The sequence below is a fragment of the Colias eurytheme genome, chromosome 27, assembly GCF_061535395.1.
Source record: "Colias eurytheme isolate Ceu_HAF_F1 chromosome 27, ilColEury1 Martin Lab GWU primary, whole genome shotgun sequence".
NCBI lineage: Eukaryota > Metazoa > Arthropoda > Insecta > Lepidoptera > Pieridae > Colias > Colias eurytheme.
Genome location: NC_143006.1, coordinates 6,211,286 through 6,238,330, shown reverse-complemented (window position 1 = coordinate 6,238,330; position 27,045 = coordinate 6,211,286). Strand labels below are relative to the sequence as shown.

General features: G+C 32.1%; 1 protein-coding gene across 1 annotated transcript in view; it reads left to right on the top strand.

Annotated features, from left to right (window-relative positions):
- sns (nephrin adhesion molecule sticks and stones) overlaps window positions 1-27,045 on the top strand; it is a 216,413-nt gene that overhangs the window by 146,965 nt on the left and 42,403 nt on the right. Inside the window, exons 8-10 of the mRNA XM_090117137.1 lie at window positions 8,086-8,239; window positions 23,324-23,460; window positions 26,249-26,416. Coding sequence (XP_089973263.1) covers window positions 8,086-8,239; window positions 23,324-23,460; window positions 26,249-26,416 — 459 coding nt within the window. The remainder of the gene's footprint in view (window positions 1-8,085; window positions 8,240-23,323; window positions 23,461-26,248; window positions 26,417-27,045) is intronic.

The following is a 27,045-nucleotide window of genomic DNA, read 5'->3' as shown; positions in this document are numbered from 1 at the left end:
ACCAGCCATTTCTTACGTCCAAGTGACATTTTCTTATGTCCAACTCATATTTTTCTTGGACAATTAAATTTTACGAGCACTGATTCACTCCATTGTCTTTGGTTTTGTTTTGATAATATTTCGTCTGGGACGTTAATTTTTATTTCGGTACTTTCCGTTTTTGTGGGAGTTTGTCATTTGTACTGTGATGTAAGAAGTTAATCTATGGAATATGCTAGATAAATTTGAGAAATGCTTTGTGAATGTGATAGTTCGATTATAGAAATTTAATGCACCTAAAAATGTTATTTGCCTAGAATTGAACACAATTATCATAAAACAGATAAGGCCATCTTCGATACTCAGTATTTCAAATCTACTGGACTAATTTAAATATATATGCATGCAATAAGCATATGCGATAGACCAGTAAATGCAAATGATACTTTTACATAGAATAAGTAACTGAATATCTGGATAAAAAATTTGTCAGTCTACACCAAATACGAAAAAACTGCAAGCTAATGATTTCAAATAACCATACCGGAGTACTGGGTAAACGCAGCACGGTGGGTATAACGAGCAAACCATTACAGTCTAGTGTCGTTCGACCTATGAATTATTGAACTACTATAAGCGATCGACTGTTGATTCGGCCTGTTACGTAATTGTTATTCTGCTCATCTCTTGAGCATTGGGGCCGTATCCAATGTGTTGAATTAATGAATGCGTCTGTTAATTGGGCATTGATGTTTCATTTTTATTTTTTTAATGAGGGTAGGTAGATATTCAGAAGGGTTGTATCGATAATATTCGTTATTTCATATTGTAATTATTTTGATCAAAAAACTAAACCGATTTCAAATAGGCAGAACTTGACAAAATTTATATTGATCACATGGGAGGTACCCACTTTGAAATATAAAAAGAATCATCAAAATCGACTCAACCAGTCGAATCTTCTGCGCTTCTTTTAAAAAAAACAGTTGATTTTATTATCAGCTCTAAGATTGTATGTTTATTCGACACTATCGTCTTGTAAAAATAAATTACGATCAATTCAAATACTACAATATAAAATAACATCAAAAGCATCAAATCTTTTCCACTTTTTAAAATGTAAAATCACACGCTAACAAGGTGCGGGGTGGGAGATAATTAATAATTCATAGGCGAGGCTCCCGTCACAAAATATACTTTGCAATTCCGAACTGTTTGGACAGGCGGGGACAGGCCAAAATGTACCCTGCTATATTCGATATAAATATTTATGGTTTGCATGCATTTTAGTGTTAGATTTGGCTTTTCTGCGCGTAATGATGTAGTTGTGTGCTCTTTTGTGTGACTGTTTTTATTTCAACATCAATATGATTATAATGAGTTGAATATTAATATTAAATCTTTTAATTTGTTTGTTTATCATATTTGGGGTATATAACTTCTATAGTTGATTTTAAATGAAAATTATTGTGGGTTTCTTCACAGATAATATATTATCAAATAAAATATATTTTTAATATGATATTAGATACATTAGTTAAAAATTAAACTCGTTCTTTTTCTTTAATATAATAAAACATTACAAGATTAAACAACAAAATGTATTTTTCCGTTTCTCAGTTACGTATAGATATTCAAAATGCCGCCAGCTAATAGGCCATTATGTGAACATATACAGCGTGTGTCATGGATGCTAAATTCCATCAGCCTGTATAATTACATGGATGTTTTCTTTCCCCTATACTCGGGTTACCCAGTGATGTGCGTGTGTCGATAAAAATTGTAGCTGTTTTATGTAAAGAAAATTATTCATGCTTTTTCGGTAGGTATTAAATGTGTTATGTATTTGAAGTAAATTGCAAAATTAATATGTAGCTTGGTAAATTATGTGTACTGACATTACAGTTTTTTTTTAATTCATTCTCTTGTATTAATTTGTTTTCAATAAGCACGTCATTTTAAAGATTTTAGTTAAAAGTTTAATAGTGTAAACTATTTTGCTAAACTTTCGTCCGTTTTGAGTTAATCTACGCAATAATAAATGTTATCTGATATGTTTCTAATAAAATTAATCATAATCGGTTCAACTGCTTTGACGTGAAAAGGAAATATAAATGTAAGTAGTCCCTTCCAAACCATCGATACAATTCGATCGACATTACGCACATCACTAGCACAAAGAGAGGAATGCAAAAAGAAGCGAACTGTAACACAAAAGTGTTTAGGTTGTCGCAAAAAAGACTTCGAATATCTGGGGGGTGGTGAGTGTTGAGATTTATGTTAAAATAAGTTATTTTTTGTTGGTATTATTTTTTTATCTATACACTTTTAGAATTTCGCAAGTAGGGGAGCAAGGGGCTAGTTGTAACAGGGGTAAGTAGTAACAGACCTTTTTCAATAGCAATGTAAACCTTATTGACGTCTTTTTTTTACTGAATCTTACGATTATAACTGGCCACACCGCTTCATAACAGCCAGTGTCCTGCTAGCCAGATGATTAGCTAGATGTGTGCAAGGGCTTCATTGGCGCCAGTTAACGTATTATTTCACTTTCGTAACTTTTTGGTTGGCTGTACTATTTACGACTAATTAGAGTTGTATGTATTTTATTTGATGATAGAATATAACTATTAATGATGTTCTGTAATTGTTTTTAAAATTACTAAGTTGATTTAATAGTTATCTTGATAAATATTAAAAATTATACCTAGGGGCTAGTTGTAACAAAATCTCGGGGTTAGTAGTAACATGTTACAACTTGCCCCCAGATTGCTGTAAGTTCCACCATACAGGACATACCATACAGGACATACCATATTTGTTTTGATTTAGAATGAGAGAGTATAAAAGAAAGACAGAGCGGGCAATACTAAGAAGAAGAAGAGCAATGAAAGTCCAAAAGTAGGTTATGTCAAGCCTAGACAAGTATTCACAGAAGAAGAAGAACGTAAAATGTCTATATACATATTATAAACTTAAGTGTGCCGAAATATACTTTGGATTACTTCCTATAGATATAAGGAAACTAGCTTACTAGTTAAAAACTTAAATCGTTAATTTGTTGATTAAGTATATAAAAAGTATGATTCAGTTAATTATTTAATGAGAAAATACATATTTTAGAAGTACTTAGTTATTGTTATAAACAAAGCAAAATAATTAGATATGTGAAAAAAATAAATGATTGAAGGTGTCACATTTTTGTTTTTAATTGATGTTACTACTTGCCCCAATAGATGTTACAACTAACCCCAAGCACGGGGTACGTTGTAACACTTCCCTTTTTTAAATAAAACAGTAATTGCGGAATAGTTATCTGGATTTTTGATATTTTTTCGATTTAACATAATAGAAGAATAGTTAAAGTTTCAATCAAAGTTTAGTTAATGATAAGCTAGCCAAGATATCGCGAGATATAAAAGTATCTTTGAAAATTGTTACAACTAGCCCCTCGCTCCCCTACGTATAGAAAATAAAGAATTAACGGATTTTAAACACGTCTAATTTTTTACTAGCTTTTCGTCGCGGTTTCGCCCGCGTTGTCTAAAACTTAACTAATTCTAAACCGCAGTGTTAATGTATTTGACACCTTCCTCGAGAAACATTCTATTCATTTGTGAAAACAGAAAGAAAATAGGTCCAGTCGTTTTTGACTTTATACCGAGCAGACAGCCAGACGTGACGGACTTTTTTATCATATTTATATCGTTTTTTCCAACTGACAAATATATTTTAATAATTTTTTTTTATTACGATATGGGATACGGCTAATCTCTGAAAGAGCAGTACGTTTCTTGGCTTTTGCACGCCTCATAAGCGAAGCGTTGAGGTGGGTACTACTGTCACTTCGCGCAAAACATCTGATTTTTCAAACTTAAAATGTTTATATTTTTCTTCTATATTTAGTGTATATTTTCAGACATTTTTAGAAATAATCCGTCTTAACTGGTAGTAAATAATTAGTAAAGTTTATTAATTTAAGAGCTATGTTGTTATAAGTGACTATTCTCGTAACTCGCGCTACAAAGACACGCTAATACGGGACCGCCTATCACACCGTTTTGTAAGTACCGATATAGTGAACTTTGCAAGTGTATTTTAATAGTTAAATGTTTTAAAGATCGGTGTAACAACGCTAGTAGATTATATATACATGAGATTAAAATAAAAAGAGAAGTACAACGTTATTTATTATTTTGTATATTTTTAATTAATAATTAGATAGGTAGAAGGAAAATCTAACAATAAACACTATGAAGGTTCATTGATATGTACATTTACCTTTAAAGATTGTATATTTTCGAAATACAAGTTCTTATTATGTAACTAACATACTCATCACCACTATCATGTCACATGTTTTTACATTTTTTGCGAATGTTAAATTGGAACCAGCACTTAGTTCCTTTTTAACTCATTAAAATGTTTATAAATCTGCTGAGCTTGTTTGATTAGTTAAATTTTATAAAAATCCTACTAATATTATAAAGGCGAAAGTTTGTATGGATGTTTGTTACTCTTTCACGTAAAAACTACTGAATGGATTTGAATGAAACTTTACCACAATATAGCTTATACATCAGAATAACACATAGGATAGGTTTTATCCCGGAAATCCCACGGGAACGGGAACTATGCAGGTTTTCCTTTGAAAACGCGGGCGAAGCCGCGGGCGGTTATCTAGAAGGATTATATTCAAAACTTTTTTGTTGTAAAATGTTGCGAACATATTACTTTTTAAAGCAGATTGTGTAATTTGAGCCAGCAAGTAGTGTGTATTGATAAATAAATAAGGAAATACTGATTATTCTGCTAATAACTATCACTTGTTCTAATTCGGTGTGATAGAAGGTTCTAGAACAATAACTGTATAATTACAAACATAAACATACAGCTTTAGAAATTCGTGCGCTCAGTTAAATTATTATGTTTACATTCAAGTTGACTGGGAACGTCCTTTGCACCAAATGTGAAGTAAATTAACTTAGAATTTAACGGGTTTAAATCACGATTTTTTGGAACGTACAATTGATTTTTAATTTGTTTAAAAGAATTTGTACCTAGGTAACTGTAAATGTTGAAAATATTTTTCAATGTTTTTTCACATTGTAATGGTTTATTTTATAAATAAAACTGAAAAAGAAAATGAAAAATTTATTTGCCAGAATTGCGGTTAGAAAGATATTATATATGATAATTACGTCCGCACAATTCGCCAACAAACTGGCATACAAATATTTATGTGTATTTAACTTTACAATTATAGTAATATTTATATCTAAATACAATCTAATTTTGTTAAAGTAACTAGTTGTCGCGGTTTAAGCCGTATTACATCTTACCTGTTGGACTTAGCGTTATGCTTATAGCCTTACACGATAAATGGACTTTCTAATAATGGCTGGCGTCCACTAGGCGGATCGGGCCGGGCCGCATCGCAACGCAAAAATACGCCGGCCTATATTTTGTATGAAACATCGTCCATTAGCGACGGATCGGGTCGGGGCGGGCCGCAACGCATTGTGACACGCCGACCCGTCTAGTGGACGCAGGCAGGCGGAAGTGAGCGGCAAGCGTCTGTTAGATAAAATCCGCCTAAGCGATCCGCCGCGACCCGTACAGGTGGACGAAGGAGCAAACAGCGCGTCCATTAGAGACGGCCCGTTGCGATGCGACCCGCCCCGATCCGTCTCTAATGGACGCCTAGCATAACAGTGAAATATACTTTCAAACAGACTACTCAGCTTTATAGTATTAGTATCTATGGAAGGTTAACCTGCTTTTCGTCATAAAAGATATACACATGAACCCCTAGTTAAAACCTAGATATTAACACACACTCGTCTAAACAAATTTCATTAGCATTTGACATTTAGAAAATTAAAACAAGTTGAACTCTGGTATTTCACGATTTCAAAGAAAACATTTTGTACAGACGCGTAGAGAAGTGTTTAGTGACATCGCAGTAAATAAGGTTTCCCTTTTGAGAAAAATGACTCGACCTTTTAAATTAAACGTGCAATTTTAAAAATTAAACCCTCCTTTAGGGTTCGCTGAGAAATGGCGTCTTGACGGCGGAGAGAAAGGAAATTATTACGGAGTTTAAAGTCTCAACTTCAATATTAAGTTGGGAAATTAAAAATTTACAAGTGTTTTTATGTAGTTTCCTTGAGTTTGATTTTACGATGGCTTTGTATGGAGATAAAATAAATTACTAATATAAACAATGGAGTGGCTCAATGGTGAAGACCTCGGACTTCGAATCGATAGGTCGAGTTTTCGGGAAAAACGAACGCGCAAGAGATGATTGATTATTAAATTTATTGCGATAAAAACGCGTTAAAATTGCTGTTAGTCTAATATCTAACGTTATTTTTAGTTGTATTGTAATAACATCTCAATTAAAGCTACTTCATGCTATTACCAAAACTATTTCATCATATCTCGAGATGATATTTCAGAATTACAAATTATACCGCATATAATATTAATAGCTTCTAAAGTGTTAGCTCAAATAATTTATAGTCTGTGAAATACGAATAGCTAGGGTAGATACTTAAAGGTAAACCTTAAATATCGATTAACAGTTATCTTGAAATAAACAGAATCCTTAATATTATTAATAGACAATCAGACTAAATGATATACTTTTAATAAATCCTTCATCTATTGCAATTCTTTTTCATTTGCTGAATGTTACTCTAACAAAAGCTCGCATATGTAAGAAAGTTTAGGCAGAGATAGATTACAGTCTGGATTAGCATATAAACATTTCCTACAGGTACCACAAAGTTAAAGTCAGTTAGTTTCAAATAAGTAAAGAATTTTATGAGAACAGAAAAATTAGACTTTTAAAGGATAAAAAAATTCGATCACGGGTCCGAATTTCAAAATGTTTCGTTTATGTATATAGCATATGAATGCTTTAAAACTAAATATTATAAACGACTAGCTTTCCACCCGCGGCTTCGCCCGCGTTTTCAAAGAAAAAGACGAATAGTTCCTGCACCCGTCATATTTCCAGGATAAAAACTATTCTATGTGTTAATCCAAAACACCCTCTATATGTGTGCTAAATTTCATTGTAATCGGTTCAGTAGTATTTGCGTGAAAGAGTAACAAACATGCATACACACATCCTCATAAACTTTCGCATTAATAATATTATTAAGTAGCATTAGTATTGATATAAAAATAAATATTATAGACGATAGAAACTTTGATATTATAATGTCACGACTAAAATCTAGCTAAATTTAAACATAGGTACCCCTATAAAACACTTGTAAAAGAAAGCAAACAGTTAAACCGGGTGATATCTCAGCAATATACGGCGCCTGTCCGCAAACTCATTAAATTCGTTTCACGCTTAGCCGTTTCACTATTTACACTGTCCTTTGAAGCTCTCAAAAGGAAGATTTTGTTTAACTTCCGAGACCTCATTGTAATGAGTTTTTAATATTATTTTTTTTAGTCGCTCAACATTTTTGCACGCGACTGTATTTTTTCGTTAAATCTTTTGTTCATTGTTTGTATTGTTATATTTTTCGATGAATTTTCGATAATTTGAATGGCTTTATGACTATGAAATTTGTTCGCTTTTTATGTTAAGGATTATTGTTTAATTGTATGATTTTTAACGGTATTGTCTGTTTTTATGGAAATAATGGTATTTTTTTTTTGCTCGATCATCGTTGACTGCTGGTTACTTGATATATCTCATTTCAGTAGGACGTGCGTTTATTTATTTATTTTAGGTACTAATATCTTTACAATCACTAAAATTATTTAACTATTTGTTACGCCTTATATAATTATTATCACAACATTTAAAACAAAGTGATCCGTTGCGTCTGTCTGTCAGCGATAATCTCAAAAATTACTGCATTGATTTTAATTTTGATTTCACAAATACACAACACAGTACCACAGTACACAGTATACAAATTTGAGCATGCAGGCGAAGCTGTGGGCGGAAAGCTAGCAATACATACATATAATCATTTCGAGAAGTAATCTTCCATTGCAATACTATATTTTAAGTACACCTTAGAGAGGTCTACCCATCCATTACCCGACCGCGTCTAACCACCCCTACCTTTCCAGATCCTCCAGGAGCGCCCTACATAGAGGGCTACGCGGAGGGCGAGACAGTCCGCAGGGGGCAGAGCCTCGAGCTGGTGTGCAGGAGTCGGGGCGGGAATCCGCCCGCACAGCTTATTTGGTACAAGAATGGGGAGCAGATACGGATGGCTTACAGGTTAGTTTAAATTCATTGTTCAATGATAATGTGTAGGTATTTAGTAGATATAAAAATGAAAGCAGGTTAGAGGTTCGTTTCTGAGTAATTATTTATTAATAGTGATAAATTGTTTTTGAAAAATATTTGATTATTAATGTAGTGGACATTGAAATAGCAGAAATTAAACATTATGTACTGCAGGCAAATTTCGCCTAGTTTTTAATGTCGCCATTAATTTTCGAAGACAAAATTTTTGTCTTTGAATTGATAGAAAGTAAACTAAACTACTGATAAAAAGAAAGTAAACTAAACTACTGATAAAAATTGTAGTGCTTAAAAAAGGTTAGGATTCAGAACTACATGATTATGCAAACTTTAAATAGACTTATTTTATCAGTATATCATCTATCTGTATAATCACTGCTACAATCTAATATATAAAATATCAACATAATATCATGTAAAAGAACCAAATATGTAGTTAAAATTCGACGACATATAACATAATATGTACCTTGCCCAGCGTGCTGTATTTTATACAAATGACTCGTTTACACAGAAAGTGCTCTAAAACTTATTTACGCTCGTATATAACCAGCCTAACAAACGAACAACATTAAACTACTCCATCAATTATACGACAAAAATCTGCGATCGAAAAACTCAAATTAAAAGTCAAAAACAGATCCACGGAATATGCTATCAAAACTTCGACTTTGCTTACAACGGGTAAAAAACCTCCCGGGGGGAACCCCCTCCCCTTATCCCAGACGTTTCGTATTAAGCTGAAAACAGATAGGGCGTATGTCTCCTTGATTTATGTAGTTGCTTAGTGATGGGGCGTGTCGATGTGGATTGTCGATAAAAATGAAATGTGTTCAAATATGATATAATGTTTGTGATTCGTTGTATCATTCTTTTGTAATGATTTAGTCCTTTATGTCAATTGAATTTCTATGTAATTTATAAATAAGCTAGAAAATAAATTTTATCAAGATTATGATCGTAGTTTTAGTTAACTAGGCCACTCACAACCCCTCTCAATTTGTTGTTCATTGCTTTGTATAGCTTATAAAAAAAACCCTTACATTTTTTTATATTAATTAAACATGAAATACAGTATTAAACATTACTTTTCCTTCTCATTTATACTTAAAATATTTCAAATTTAATTTATAAGCTGTCAAGTCCGTGAATAAAATTTGCATTAAACCACTTGTTTAGTAACTTAATGCAAATATTTTAAGCTGGCAAATCAGTCAGTCTTGTTCACAATACTTTTTGTGTCTTGATAAAATATGGAAAGCGAAATTAGGGTGGCTCATTTTTATCTTGAATGTTAAAAACTATGTAAATTTCGAATTTATATAGTACTAGTGGTCCGCCCCGGCTTCGCCCGTGGTACATGTTTACGTTTTCTCTACATAAGAACCATCCTCGTACTTCAAGGAATATAATAAAAAAAAGAATTATCGAAATCGGTTCAGCCGTTCTCGAGTTATGCGCTTACCAACACATTTTGCGATTCATTTTTATATATAAGAAGATGATTGCGAAATGGACAGTTTAATTAATAGCTATATTCGGACAAATTCAATAACCGTGTTCATCTGCTATCTGTTTACAATAATTCTACTAAATTAGTTTAGTAGTTTTTGCGTGATTGCGCAAGACTTATACACATCCAAACATTATTTCGATCATAGCATACTGGCAGTTGAATTCTTTGAAACAACCAATGCTTCGATTCAAAAGGAAAAATTCCATTTGATATTCATATACAATCGATCTGTTCTGAACATTTAAATATTTTAATAAATACTCCATCTCCATAAACCGTAAAACCTCCCGAATTTTCCCCTAACACTCGAGCTGTTAATAATTTGATATTTCTTTGAGAAACAACACCGCATTTATCCACCTTTATTTATAAGTCCCGTAGGACGACTCCTTAGTTACATTCTGAGAATAATCTCGAAATTACGTTACTTTCCCTTTATCAAGAAAGTTTTTTTCTATAATTTTATTATTTATGAATAATTAAAAATTATTTAATGGCTGAAATACCCTCGTAAAAGATTTTTTTACTTTTAAAGTATTACTTCAAAGGCACGAAGGACCTGATCCTAATTGTGCCCAATTATAATTCTTATTACATTCTCATTTGCTCTTGAAATATTTTTAATTGAAGATGACGTTCTTTTTTCTTGTAACATAATTTATTCTTCACTATATCTATGTACTTATTTACTATCTATAATTTAATTATCTCTCTAAAGCTGTGTTATTCTTAGAATTACGAAAGTTTTCGTGAAAAATTAATAATAATCTATCCAAATTGAGTTTCTAGGAAAATATGTTGTATGAATATTTTTGAGAAAAGTATCTTTATGCTCTAAGCAGTATCTATATTTTTATTAAAATTCTGTTCCACCAACGTTATAGGTAACGTAAACGTTACACGAAATATTACTTTTATATAAAATAAAACTTTATCGATAAAAATAACGACATCCCTTAACAAATTATATTAAGATCTCCTAAACGGCGCCAGAACTTGATTTATACGACAATTGCATATCTTTTGTTAACATTATCACAGGAAATAAATTAACTACGACATTACAGAAACGGGTATTTACTTGAATAAAATAGAAAAATCATTACGACGATTACGAACGGAAACCATTTAGACCTACCTACTCTTATTTAGTTCTTGAAACTGCCATTAAAGTCTAATTAACTAAATAAAGCACTAAGTACAAGCTAGGCCCCAATTAAAAGGGACTTGAACTCGTTGAACTTATATCATTACAATGGAGTTCAAATAATCGACAATTTTCACCCCTTTTCAATCTTGACAATCGATTTTATCGATAATCGATCGCACAACACTAGAGGAAAGTAACAATAACGTTTTATTGTTTTCTTCACCTGTATTGATTTCCCTGTATGAATATATTTGTCTGAGTTATCATTTATATTTTATGGTGTGTTAGGTACACGTGTTATAAATGAAAATTGGTTTGTTTGTTTGTTCATAAATAACCCTGCAATGAAGTACAGAAAATATAATATTCTATGTGAAAACGACAGTGATCATATGCGAAGATATGATTTATATTATATCAAAATTGTGGTATTTATTTATCAGAAACATTAGTTACATATTCACTGCTATCCTGTTCTATTCTAAGTTTATCTTCATTAAAATTTCATAAAACATCCTTCCAAATCATCATTAGTTTCCAACAACAATAAGTCTATCTAAAAAAAGGTAAAACTCCAAAAAACCTTGTAAAAACGTAACAAATAAATCCAGTGACGTTCGCAATCACAATACATAAAGGGCGGTCACATTTCGGCGAGTCGGGAAAATCCCCAGAAATCTGATCCAATAATAACGTAATACGATCCCGATCGACGAGTGACAGTGACTGACGTGCGTCGGATTGTACACGGGCGGGTGGAACGCCGCGTTTTTTTAAGGCTCAGCTAAATATTGTTTCCACCATACCAACTGTTATTTTTCTTGTGCATTTTTATTTGTTTGATTTTTACTGCGAATAAATTCTAATTTATTCATCAAATAAATAATAATGAAAGCGTTCTTAGTTTCAGTCAGTTCAGTATAATATCTTGTATCATAGCGCGGATTCGATTAGCGCTCTGACGCCTTTTAAGTAACAAAATCATGAGAAATTTATTTTTTAAGATCTTGTGTAATGTAATACATCGCGTTCGACGCGTGATAGTGACAAACAGGCGTCATGTATGTACACGGACGGGTAAAACGCGGCGATTAAAAAAAAATTAAGGTCTCTTGCTTGGTGCATTTTAATGGTCTTTCTTTAAAGTGTTTCGAGTTAAATTCTAGCATCCTATGGAACATAGTAATATTTATATGCTTTTGTTTTTCGTAGAACTTTTGCAACGTATCTCTTTGTGTCAAATTAGCGTGTGAATCCACGGGTTAAAGTTATACTTTCTATATTCAATTTGTTCGTAATTTTAGACCTAACGCCCTAAATATTTCAAGACAAATTATAATTAATATTTGATCTAAATTGAACCAATAATAGTAGTTTGAGTAATCCAATTTTCTACGTAAAAGTTTTTAATTGAGTATGAAGTTATTAAGATCGAGAATTTCTGAGAATTTGCTTATTCAAAATAAGTTATTATATAAAGGAGTTATTATATAAAATATATTTGGTTTTGGTTTGTAAAAGGTATGAAGATAAAAAATATCTCAACCTTACAGTACGATATCGTTTATGCTTAAATCTTTAAACCTACGCAACGGATTTTGATGCGGTTTTTTAGGGTTCCGTAGCCAAAATGGCAAAAACGGAACCCTTATAGTTTCGTCATGTCCGTCTGTCCGTCTGTCCGTCTGTCCGTCTGTCACAGCCGATTTACTCGGAAACTATAAGTACTACAGTGATGAAATTTGATAGGAATATGTGTTGTATGAACCGCTACAAAAATATGACACTAAATAGTAAAAAAAAGAATTGGGGGTGGGGCCCCCCATACATGTAACTGAGGGATGAAATTTTTTTTTTCGATGTACATACCCGTGTGGGGTATCAATGGAAAGGTCTTTTAAAATGATATAAAGTTTTCTAAAAAACATTTTTCTTAAAGTGAACGGTTTTTGAGATATCAGCTCTCAAAGTCGTAAAAAGTATGTCCCCCCCCCTCTATTTTTATAACTACGGGGTATAAAATTCTAAAAAAAATAGAGGTGATGCATGCTAATTAACTCTTTCAACGATTTTTGGTTTGATCAAAGTATCTCTTATAGTTTTTGAGATAGGTTGATTTAACTGTAATTTATTATATTTGCTGCTGCGGAACCCTTTGTGCGCGAGCCCGACTCGCACTTGGCCGGTTTTTTTAATAGAGGAAGGTTGTAGTATGTAATTTATTAGGTTTTAGACAAAGCGGGCGAAGCCGCGGGCGGAAAGCTAGTAAGTTATATTTACAAACAACAAAAACAAATATGTTTTTCAGCTACCATAATACACAATCTTTCAAAAAGATAGTAAGAAGCGGAGGAAATTAGAATGACCGCGTCCAATTTTATTCTGCGAATATATTCCGTTTATTGGTTTCCATACAAAACCCCGACTTTATTACTTTTTATAAATTACTTTTATTGCATAATAAATTTGCTTCGATATTGCCAGCGTTTTTTTGGGATGTTTGCTTACCGTTCAGTTTATTAGATTGGACCTTGGAGACGGTTTTGAATTGTCGTTAATTTTTGGTATATGAGTTTATTTTTTATTTTTTACTAGCTTTCCGCCTGCGGCTTCGCCCGCGTTTTCAAAGAAAAACCCGCATAGTTCCCGTTCCCGTTTGATTTCCGGGATAAAACCTATGTTACTCGTGGATAATGTAGCTTTCGAATGGTGAAAGAATTTTTAAAATCGGTCCAGTAGTTTATGAGCCTATTCATTACAATCAAACAAAGTTTTCCTCTTTATAATATTATTGTAGATAGAAATGGTTTTTTACGTAAAATGCGAAATTTTGGTGTATGCTTGGTTGCTTGATTTTGAGATTGTTTTATGTGTAAAAGTTATGAAGATAAGTAGTGGTATTCCAAACTGTTTAGCCGTTTTTGAGTAATTTGACTACATAATTTAATTTGCTTACTTGTATTAAATATAAAATTTACGTAGAGATTATCCTTCTTGCAAAATAAAAATCAACTTACAAAAATTCACATAAAACTCAACGTCGAGCTATTTAGTCTGCACGTACATACATACAAAAAGCCCAGCAAACAAACAACCCGAGGGAGTAATTTAGATTTAATCGTACTTAGCGGAGGTATTCAGAACACGCTAGAACATTCTCTTTGGAATTCCCGTTTCTGCGAGTTATGTGCGCGCTGAATATGGTCAAGTGAGTAGTGTGGTGGTGAGATGTGTGTGACTGGAGGGAAAAGGGCGTTTCATAGATAAAATAAAAAAACGTGTGTCACTCGGGGACTGCCGCGGTAAAGCTATTGCATGCTATGCCTTCAAGCCACACCTCCGTGCCCGTCGGAGTGGGGAGCGTGAGGTTTTTTCGTTACGGAATTTCTGGATTCGGTCCCAGCGCTCAAGGCCAGCGATAGAAGCTATGCAATATTCCAATGCTTAAAAAATATCTTTATTGAATCCAAAAATTAATACAGTACATTTTACAGTGTGGCTCTGCTTCCTAGCTAAGAAAATCCTGTGTTAAGGAAGACAGTTCCTTCCCATGTTCGGAACAAAACAAAGATTACATTTATATATATATATAAAAAAACAGAGATACTTTTGGCTATTATTATTATTGAAGTAAAGCTTCTTTATCTAGACCTGTTGAGAGTAAAATTTCAAGGTCGCGTCATGGCAATACCGTCACGTCATGGAATAAGGCGACGATGTTATTATCTTTGAATCTTGCCAAAGAAGTTTCACTTCTGACACACGCTCTTTTTTTTGTTGGTTTCAATATGAAAATAAATTATTGTGTGTATTTCATATGTGAGATTGTTTAAATGAATACATAATATAAATAAATAAATACATAATTCATATAGTACCATGTTTTTGGCACAAAATGTCGGTATAATAGGACTTCTCTATGTAAAAAATTACAATCAAAGTCTATAAGGATAAATAGGTTTAAATAAAAAACAGCTGCATAACCTTCTAGTCCCTTGCAAATTTATTCAAACAAAATCGAACCTTCCTAAATTTCACAACTACCCTCCCCCATAAATAAATTGAAATTGCAATTCACAAAGACCCTTACGTCATAGAAATATAAAATACATCGATACAATTTTATAAAACGGTCTCAGCTTGAATACATCACTAGTGATGCGCGCCGGAATGGCTTATCGATTATCGATATCGACATAACGCTGGCTCGACAATGGACCGACGACATTTTTACGAGCTTCCGCCGTATGGGAAATTAAATATATTAATATTTAATGTATAGAATTCTTTAGAAATAATGTGGTTTATGGTGATGTTTACAGAAATTTAGAAAAAGGTTGAGTTGAAAGTTTAAAAATTTCGTGTAAAATACGTTAGATATGACTTTGTTTTAAGACACGTTAAATTTTAAAATGTATGTTATATTGTGAGTAATAATTTGTAAACATTATTTTCTATTATTAATACAAAAGTCATTAAAATGTATTTAAATCACGTTCTTTATAAAGTGTTTAAAATGCAATGTTTTTAACTATAAATAAAAAACACATTTTTTAATTTAAACATTTTACCTACTACCTATCAACCTGTTGTTTACCTGTATAAAAATACAAACCTCTCATCTACTACAAACCAACATCAAAACCGGACCATCCATTACATATACATAAAACACAAAAACCCATCTTATCAGTAACGTCTACTTATCCGGCTTAACCCGGGATCGAACTCTGACCCCGGCAATCCGGGTAACTCGTTAATCATTTTGTCTCGCGTCTTTGTGCGATATAAAAATCTTTTTATTAACGTATGGGACTGCCTTGAAGACTGTCGAATCGCTAGTGAATATAGATTTTCTATTCATTGGAACTGCATTTTAGAATCTAATTTTACTACAGTAATGTACAATAAATTTAATATTTCATTTATTATTTCGAATACTATGCATAAAATACCTATAAATGGAAAAGTGGATGAATGTTTGTTTGTATCGCTCTAAAACTACTGAATAAAGTTTAGTGAAACTTGGCAATGATGTGTTTTATCTACTAAATAACACATTAGACATAAAAATGAATGGTATCTACACATGTAAGTATTACTTATCAATATTTCGAACAACTATACCTATGTCGTTTCTTGTAAAAATCATAAAACAACTTAACAATAACAAATACACTTTAGTTTTTTATAATATGTATATAAAAACACAAAAATATAAAACAAATCGCTTTGAAATAGAAGCTTCCTTTATAACATGGGTTCTATTATAAAATGATATTTAATTTGCATCACAGGTTATGTGAGACAATCCCTTCGTAGCTGAGATTGTGGTACAAGTGAGGAGATATAGCGGAGCGATGAGCGTAGCGATTTTTAAACACTTAGGTCGTTAGAATTACTTTCGTTTTCGTTTGAATAACTGAAATGTTTATTTTGTATGGCTGTTCGATTTAATTTACTGGAGGGTGTTTAATGGTTATTTTTAATTGTTCAAATTGTTAAAATTCACCTGTAGACAGCTTTATGTGTAACATAGATAGTTATATTGTCTAATTCTAAATTCTCATGGGAAACCGATGTTTCACCGCAGTAAAAAGCAGCCTACATCATTCTAGCTGCAATATCCAGTCACAAAAACATACCATAAAATTACGCTTTGGCGACATGTAACAAAAAAAAATGTGTGCGTATACTAGTGTACACACGTAAGAATTGAAACTTCTTTATGACCTTATTTTTCAAAAAATAATTTACTACATATATGCAACTTTACAGAAATACGTCGAATCACGCGTGGTAGGGATAAGAAAAAGATGGCGCGTAACGGAAAAATGTCACGCGTAACGGAAAAATGTCACGCGTAACGAAAAAATGTTACACTAAATTTTTTTCCAACCCCGATAAAGAATTTTCACTTCAAAAAGCAAACACACTTTCACATTTATAACAATATATCACACATTTGACATTTATAATATTTTTAGAATTTTGTACCTCAACAAGCAAGCCTCGAAATATTAGCTTCTTGAAATTTAATAAATTATTAAATTAAACCGCTCCTCGCTCATAACTTGTACTATCGTAATGCAATATCGTGTATAAGGGAAATATTTTCTTTGTACAAGGATACGAAATGGAGCTAGTCGTCAAAAGGACCCGGGTTCTAGTTCCGGCTTTGAACTTTAAGCGATGAATCCAATTAGTTTTAGTCACGTGTGAATGAATTTAATTTTTAATTTTTTTTGTGGGCCTAAAGAGTGTTTTTTTTTTTAATATTTCAATATTTAAAGTTTAAAATGTAATATTTACGTAGAATTATCATCATATATTTCATCTAAAAATGCTATGAGACACTAGAAGACTTTAAACACATTTAAAACTTGTAAAAGTTTTACAAGTTTAAAAAGAAGAAAAACTTCGTAATAATATATTTTTCGTATTACCTGTAAGGCGCTAGGTGACCAAATATTCCATCTAATTTCTTTGTTAAAGGTTATATAGCTCAATTATATAAAAATTTTCATACCTTGAATACCATTGAAGAATTATATTAATAAACTAGCGGTCCGCCCCGGCTTCTCCCGTGGTACATGTTTACGTTTTCTTTACATAAGAACCATCCTCGTACTTCAAGGAATATAATAAAAAAAGAATTATCGAAATCGGTTCAGCCGTTCTCGAGTTATGCGCTTACCAACACATTTTGCGATTCATTTTTATATATAAGATTATTTAATTAATGGAGTAAACATAATATTTTACAGGATGAAAATAAATGGAATAGTTCATATTAATTCAATACGTTTCCTAGAAGAATTTTATTTGAATTTTCTTTTTATTCCTCGAACTCAAACCTATTTATTTTGTAACCTTTTGAGTGTTATTCATTTAAAAGTAAAACTCTTGTAAATGCTCATTTTACTGGACATAATTAATTAATAATATTATGTTCAAAATTACATTTCAAAACGTAATAGAATTAAACGAACGGACTTTAAAAGATATTTCTCTTTTTACATATTTTATTTTGGTTTTGATAGAATAAGTGTTTAAATGCAATGAAACTGTTATCAAATATAAAAATATATACCTAAACTAGATAGTATACAATCACCTAAAATAAAAAATAAAAACTGTTTTTCCCTACCGGGAATCGAACCCAGTACCCCTTGGTTCTACACTAACGCTTTAACCACTACCAAAGATGTACCAAAGTGACTACTCAATATACCTATATATATATATAACTTATTTTTTGTCCGTCTATATCCTGTAAAGCCGTTTCATTTCATACATTTCAAGATATAAAATATCCCTATCACACATGCAAGTACAGATTACAATTACCTACGCTGTTATCCCCACCATACGCTCAAGACCCTGTAGTATAAAACGGAGACGAGGCCATCATTCAACGAATAATATCACAGCAGTTAACTCCTAAAAACATTCGCGAAGCGTCCAGATTAAGTAATAAATAACGCTGTGGAAAATTTAAGAGGAAATTTATAATGATGGCGCTCGAGTTATGAGAGGTAGCGGGTGTAGTTAAGCGTTTTGGTACTGTAGGGGATAGATATGTAATGTGACTTTTAGGATATTACTTATTTAGGAAGGATAGTTTAAAAATGTGGAAGCTAATATGTGAGGTCGAAAATAAAAGTGTATAAAAGGCTTGCTTAATTACTATTAATTGTAGGCGAAGTCATCACTACTCACTACATAGTATGAAACAAAGTCGCTTTCTCTGTCCCTATGTCCCTTTGTATGCTTAAATCTTCAAAACTACGCAACGGATTTTGATGCGGTATTTTTTAATAGATAGAGTGCCTCAAGAGGAAGGTTTTAGTATATAATTTATTAGGTTTTAGACAAAGTGGGCGAAGCCGCGGGCGGTAAGCTAGTTTGAATATAAATCACACACAATAATATAATATTTTACGCAAGAATGTAAGTAACATTTATAACCAAACTAGCGGTCCGCCCCGGCTTCGCCCGTGGTACATATTTACGTTTTCTCTACATAAAACCCATTATCGAAATCGGTTCAGCCGTTCTCGAGTTATGCGCTTACCAACACATTTTGCGATTCATTTTTATATATATCATTTTTGCTTCGATTCAAATGAGCAACATTTCAATTCACAAAAGAAAAAAATGGATTCAACAATTTCGATTGCACGCAAACAAACAAATTTAAAGTAACAACTTATTATATATTTTAACTGAAATACACTCAAATGATGATAACTTACACTCAAGAAATATAAAGAGAAATAGTAACTATTCGGTCTTATATGAGACGGTTTAAATGAATTCTCTCCTAGTAATGCTTCTATCGTGTACGTACTGTCCGGTGTAGGGTGACAATGCGTTGGGTAAAGTGGGGATAACTTTAAAGTGGATTCACTTTGGATTAAAGTGACATAATGGGTGGGGATAAAGAACTTTTATAATAGCTTAAAAGTGAGTCTATTATAAGGGATATAATACTTGAGAAAATAGTGGTGTATCTGTATAAGTCGATGCATATAAGTTTATGTGTAATTTCAATTATTATTTTTATGATATTGTAACATCAATTTCTGATAAATAAAATTTACCAATGCGATTTTAGAATTATGAAATATTCGATCGTAATAAACATTTAACGTGAAATAAAAAGGTTCAATTATTCAATAAAACTTACATAATTTCCCGAAAATTTATCAAACATGTGTACCACAGTTTCCCAAAGTGTGGCCACCATACATATTTTATAACCCTCTACGACTATTAGCGGCGAAATAAAAGGACACTTCTGAAGCATCTTTTATTTAAAATTGTGACAACTCTCCGCTCTTTAGCTCGCAATTTTTAACTTTATTTGTTTAGGATTCCTTTCTTAGTTTTCGGAGTGTCTGGACATTTTTGTGGACGTAATGTTTAATGGATAAAGTGAAAGACTTTAAGAAATAGTTTTGTGTTTTTATTTTATACTAGCGGTCCGCCCCGGCTTCGCCCGTGGTACATGTTTACGTTTTCTCTACATAAGAACCATCCGCATACTTCAAGGAATATAATAAAAAAAGAATTATCGAAATCGGTTCAGCCGTTCTCGAGTTATGCGCTTACCAACACATTTTGCGATTCATTTTTATATATCAGAGAAGATAATAATATGTTCATCGTTTATATAGCCATATTATGTTTGTCTTCTTATATATCAAAATGGGACTACCCATGCAATTTTAGCAGATATACCAAGATATATTATTTAAGCAATTGCTAATATTTGTAACGAAATCATATTTCTTATCGTACGTATTTTAAGGGATGAATTTTATCACGTAGAACAAAAAAATGCTCATTGCAAATCTATCTCTACACAACATTTCAAATCAAAATCGATTCAGTAGTTACATAAAGCTACACATTCACATTCACGTATTTATTACAACAATAATAGGTACAAGCAATTTCACAGAGCAACATTTAACATAATTTTATAGGAAATAAACAATTTAATAATTCAATCGTTTTTACGGTGTTTGCTCGCTTGAGAATTTCTATTATACTTAGAAACGCAAGTTTTTCTGCATTGTTAGCTGACCTGGGGTCATACGTAATTGGATGGTTGGATGTATGTGAGTTTGATTCCCATCGAGGTAAGAAAATATGTTTGAAAGAATATTATTTGTTTACAAAAAGTGTGGTGTTATTAGTTTAATTTCTGTGGAACAGATAAGCCCATTTGATTGCAGTTTTTTTTACTTATCTATCACAATTATTATTATGTAATTTAGCTATTTTTATACATAGGTACTTGTTATTTTTATTAACAAGCTTATTAATAGTTCTAAATACTGTTTTGTCTTCGATAATTATAACTGAACCTATCTTTAACCTCTTACAATAAAATCACAGTACTAACATCAGACAGAACCGCGTTTCCCGCTAGTATATAACCCAGTGATTTGCCAAACAGTGCTGCCAACATCACAATAACGATACCAACATTGCAAATTAACCAATAGTCATGTAGTACAGTTAATGGCGCCAGTAACTTAACCGCTTATATGATTAACTAATTTATGGTAGGGGATTGAAATAGACTTGAATTGGTTTTAGGGTTAGATATTGGAATCTATACTAATATTTTAAAGCTGAAGTGTTTGTTTGTTTGAACGCGCTTATCTCAGGAACTACTGATCCGATTTGAAAAACTCTTTCGGTGTTAGATAGCCCATTTATCGAAAAAGGTTATAGGCGTGATGATATTATCACGCTAAGACACACTTTCTTTAGGATTGTTTATTTTAACGGCATATAAATAGATATAATATATCATATTATATTTTTCACTGACCTACATAGGCCGTAGTTTTAGTTTCCCTAAGTTTTTTATTCCTACCACAAAACAAAGGCACAACTTCGCATAGAAGCCTCCAGCATTAAGAATTCACAACATACTTAAATCCTTATTTAAAACTTTCAGTATTTAAATACACATAGAAAATGAAGTGGGCTAAAGTGCAGATTACTGCTTTTTATGTTTCGCTGCAGCGATGAAAAATTTTAAACTATTAAATGCCGCTTAAGCTTAACGTGGCGGTTATTTTTTAATAAACTTTGTTTATACACTGTTGTAATATTTAGTGCAGCTTTACTAAAATATACTAGTTTTAAGGCTATGGCTTTACTCGTGATATTTATACAGGATGTCTAGAACTCGTAATTTGGATGCTTTAATAGACAAAGGTAAAAAACTCGACCAAAAATTTTTTAAACAGCTCTGTCTTGGAGGGGGTGAGGTTAGCACCCCCAATATGGGGTGTTTTTATCGATAAAATTGTTAATAGAATCCGACCTTAAAATATAGTCACTACCCTTTTGGACACATTGTATAATCGTTTATGTACCAATTTCTGTTCTATATTTCTTCTAAGGATTAGATTGTTTGAAAAAAACTATCATTTTCCGATTTAGCAACATTTTCATTGGTTCAGCTCGTATTGGTCGCGTGATGTTGTAGCCTTTCTCGATAAATAGACTATCCAATATTTTTTTTTTTATAATTCGAACCATTGTCTGAGATTAACGCGATTAACCAAACTAACAAACTTTTATTATATAAGAGAGACATAGTATTTATTTTTGAAAATACTTTCATCAGAGGAAATTATTCTATTCCTGAATGGCATAAGTTTTTTTTCCCGGATCGACCTGGACCGTAGCTAGTCATAAGCTGTAATAATTCCCAGAAACTGGAACGTAATAGATTTAGTATTTCAAGGAAGTCGATACCTTAGGTTCTGCTAAAGGCTTTCCGAGAAATTTATCCTGTGATGGGATTCAGTGACAATTAACGCGGGATTTAATTAAATGTTAGAGTTGAATATTTTATGGGTAAGGGGAAGTCTAGTGATGTGCTGTATGGGATAAATAAAATATGTACCTAGTTCACTGTTTTTTTCTAATCACCTTTTGCATTGTGAAATAAAATATGTTAATGGATTTTAAACGCGAATATTTAATTTGGAATGTAACTTTTGTTACGTATTGAAATATTTAAAATGTTTGTATTTATATTTTTTGTCTCGTAATTAAAGAATACCAAAATATTTGCCTACACGGGAATTTCATGATTAGAGAACGCGTTTGAAGTATACGAAATATTTACTAAACAGATTTTAATTAAGTTTTCCAAGTTACGCATCAGTTTATTTAATAAGCTACTGTTTCATTATACTGGCTTATACAATTATTAAAACACTTTAAAAATACATAAAAATTCCGGGTCCTGTCTATGCTTATATAACTCTATAGCAAATTCAAGAGGTCTAAGGCCTTAGTTTAAGTCGAACAAAGTTTTGAATATAATTTATATTGACATAGTTTGCTATTTGAAACCAACTATTTGTTGGCAAATTATAAACTTTAGTTAACCTGGCTAACCCGGAAGTAATTGAGTTTGAGAGGGATAGAGATATTATGTGTCTCTGTCACACAGGATCTTAATAGATTACATTCCATTATTGTAGTCTGATAATAATCCTCTATTTCTTAAATTAGGAATAAGAAATAATATACTTAGATACAACTTCTGTTAATATAGGTATTACTTTTATAATGTACTTTTTTCGTGTTTTCCCTCCATAAGTAACATAACGTTAAAAACTTAGCCAAATTGGTCGAGCCGTTCTCGAGTTTTACGAGCAACATTTGACGATTCGTTTTTATTTTATAGAAGTGTCACTTTAACAAGTTTCCTAAAATTATAACGAGTTAATAATGAGATTTATATAATAAATCAATTTAATTCCATAGAACAACTGTTAATTTTTTCCAATCTCCTATACAAATATTGTTCATAAATTAAGTAAATATATTTTTTCTTTTTTTACAGAACCAGTGGTCGCATGTCGGAGAATGCTTTATCGTTTAAGGCTGACGCGTCTGATAATAAGGCGAGATACACATGTGAAGCCAAGAACATCATGATAAGCAACACTTTGAAAGCTGAAATCGACTTGACTGTACTATGTAAGTATTAAGGTACCTTGATAAATTTATAAAAACACTAGCGGTCCGCCCCGGCTTCGCCCGTGGTACCTACATGTTTAAACTATCCTATCTCTCAAGTTGGATCGAACTGCACATGGTGTGCGAATTTTATTGTAATCGGTTAAGTGGTTTAGGAGTCCATTGAGGACAAACATTGTGACACGAGATTTATATATATTAGAGATAATTTAAAAATTGTCGAAACTGAATCATTTTCATATATAATCAGTAATATATAATATAATATAAGTACTAATTTAAATAAATATACTATATTTTGTAACTGTTTTTATCTACCTTTTTATTACTGTTGGGATGAATTTTCATACATTTAAATACATACATGGAAACTTTGGAAAATAACGTAGTTTAGTTTGCAAAGGGGATTCGTATGGTTTGATATTTTAAAAGAATAATATTATACTGACTTTCTCACACAGTAGATGTACCTATATTTAAAATTTTTTGATATAAACATAACTGCGATAAAAAATAACTCAAATAAGGGCCGATTTTTCAATCCTTGGATCAAACTTATTCGTCGAATAATGTATTAAACTACCATTTTAAAAACGTATTCTAATTGCCCGTATTTGACAGTTTACGTGACATTTTAATATTATCGTGTAATACTTTATTGGACGGATAAGTTTTAACCAAGCATTGAAAAATCGGCCCTTAATAAAACTTACCCGTATTTACAAACGTTTGATACAAACTTAATTACTAGAAAACATAGTTTATTTAACTTAAAATTACACTCGAAATCCCATACATTAAGCAATCCTTTGACTGAATAACTCAATCACAGAGAAGTGTAGTCAAATGTTGTATTTGGGATGTTTGGTCCAAATTCAAGAGATAAGCGATTATTTCTAACTTTTGTTAGACGTAACTTTTGATTTAATATTTTTGTGGATGAATAGTTGTCAATGTAGTTGTCATTATTTCATGTAACATGTGGCCTTAGACAAAGTAACAATTAAAAAACGATAACGAAGTTAGAAAAGGAAAAATGTATGGGATTGACATTAGATAGACCACGTGATCTAACGCGGCGTTTGTCAATCCCATACATTTTTGCCTTTTCTAACTTCGTTATCGTTTTTTAATTGTTACTTTGTCTAAGGCCCCTGCTTAGCTGTCGTGTCGAATACTATAAAAAGCCGCTTTCCTTTGACTCGTGGCGCATTCGTACGAATCGTGCCTAGGGGCTCGTACGATGTTTATACGACGTTTGACCCAACTACCCTCACTTAATTAATAGTCGTTGACTTGCTGAACTACTTAAATCAATTAGAAAGCTGTGTAGAATCGCAGTACCTACATATTCAAATTTGTATATTGCCAAAGAAGTTTCACTTCTGACACGTCTGCTCGTTACACACGCTCTCTTTTATTCATTTTTATATTATTTAGAATATACTTACACCATACAATCTTATTGTTTATTAACACGCCCGTTGGGTATATAAACTATAAAGTTAGAAAAAAAAACGTTTCACTCTACCGACCAAAGCATCAAAGGATTTTATCCTTTACTCTAAACATAATTAGGTTACTTTTTCTTTGAGACGTTTGACAATTTAACTTTGAATTCGAGGTAACAGTTCGTAATACTGTTATGTTTGCGTTTTCATTTCTCGGGAACGGATTTGTAGGGAATATAGAATAAACTATTTTTTATTCTGTAAGTGGTTCTTGAGTAAATATTATAATATCTATTAATAATATATTTTCATATTTATTGATGATTTAAAGAATTTTAATAAAATAACATTTAACAGTTTTTTCAATTTGATGTTTAAGATAAATTATATCGTTGTATTAGCAATGGACCACATTGTGAAAATTTTTGATTTTATAATAAACACAGTAGGTATTTGTATTATTAATAGGTATGTATTTACTATTTATATTATTAACTAGCGGTCCACCTCGGTTTCGCCCGTGGTACATGTTAACGTTTTCTCTCCATAAGAACCATCCTCGTTCTTCAAGGAATAATATCAGAAAAGAATTAACGAAATCGGTGCAGCCGTTCTCGAATTGTGCGCTTACCAACACATTTTGCGATTGATTTATATATATTACTAGCTGCGCCGCGCGGTTTCACCCGCATTGCTCCGCTCGTGTTGGTCTTAGCGTGATGATATATAGCTTATAGCCTTCCCCGATAAATGGGCTATCTAACACCGAAATAATTTTTCAAATCGGACCAGTAGTTCCTGAGATTAGTGCGTTCAAACAAACAAACAAACTCTTCAGCTTTATAATATTAGTATAGATTAAATAGAAACAAATCCGCAGGTTTTACCTAGTATTTTACCTACAAAATTAACGAAGAAATAAACGTTAATTGAACAACAGTAACGAATAGTGTAACTAATAGCGAAACTAGTTTGAAATTTTGTGCAAACTTTAAGCAAGATAAATTGAGCAAGTTTGATAGTTTCCGTGTTGAAAAATATGCGTGGATATACCTTTACCCTTGCAGTTTAGTAACTTTGATTAGATATGTTTTAAATAAATAACAATAAATCTTATATATAAAATTCTCGTGTCACAATGTTAGTCTGCATACTCCTCCGAAACGGGTGGACCGATTCTCATGAAATTTTCTGTGCATATCGGGTAAGTCTGAGAATCGGCCAACATCTATTTTTCATATGTACCACGGGTGAAGCCGGGGCGGACCGCTAGTATTAGTATAGATAAATCGCATTCCATTAAAATTAATTAATAAATGTATGTTTTCCCTTTCTAGTCGCCCCCGCGCACGTCACTATATCTGGACCATCAGAAGCCCGTGTTGGAGACCCGGTGCCGCTCACCTGCAGCACGGCACCTTCGAACCCGGCTGCGGAAGTCAAGTGGCTGGTCTCCGGGAAGCATCATAGAGAGGCTAGCAATCGGACTGTTATATCCCATGAAGGTAAGAACTACGTAAAGAATTCGATGTTTCGTTTTATTTTTAGCATTCACATTCTACTTCACTATAATAAAACAAAGTTGCTTTCTCTTTCCTATGCTTAAATATTTAAAAATATGCAACAGATTTCAATGCAGTTTTTTTCAATATAGAGAGTTATTCAAGTTATTCCTTTGCACTTTTCCGTATTATTTGTATTATTTGTGCAATATCGTAACACACACGAAGGCATATTTGATGCGTTTCACTTTAAAACAAATAAAAAATGAGCGTGCAGTTAAGCCATATGGCTTATGGTGAGCGGAACATAAGTGATGTAGGCGGTGTCGTCTCCATATGTATATCTCAATGCTTTTCCCTCATATTTTAATTATTTTCGTTTATTATAGCTTATTCAATTGTCCTGTTTGTAAGTTTTATTTCTTCCACGAATATGAAAGGATATATAGCATTATTGTTTACGAAAATATTGTTTTGCATTTACTCGTTCGAAAAACCGATGTTTTTGTACGACTTATAAATCATAGGAGAAGATAAATGATAAATTGGAGATAGTACACATAAATAACAATGTGTGTGATACAAGTAAGATATGTTATTATATTTTATTTGTGTACAGTGTAGTGATGGAG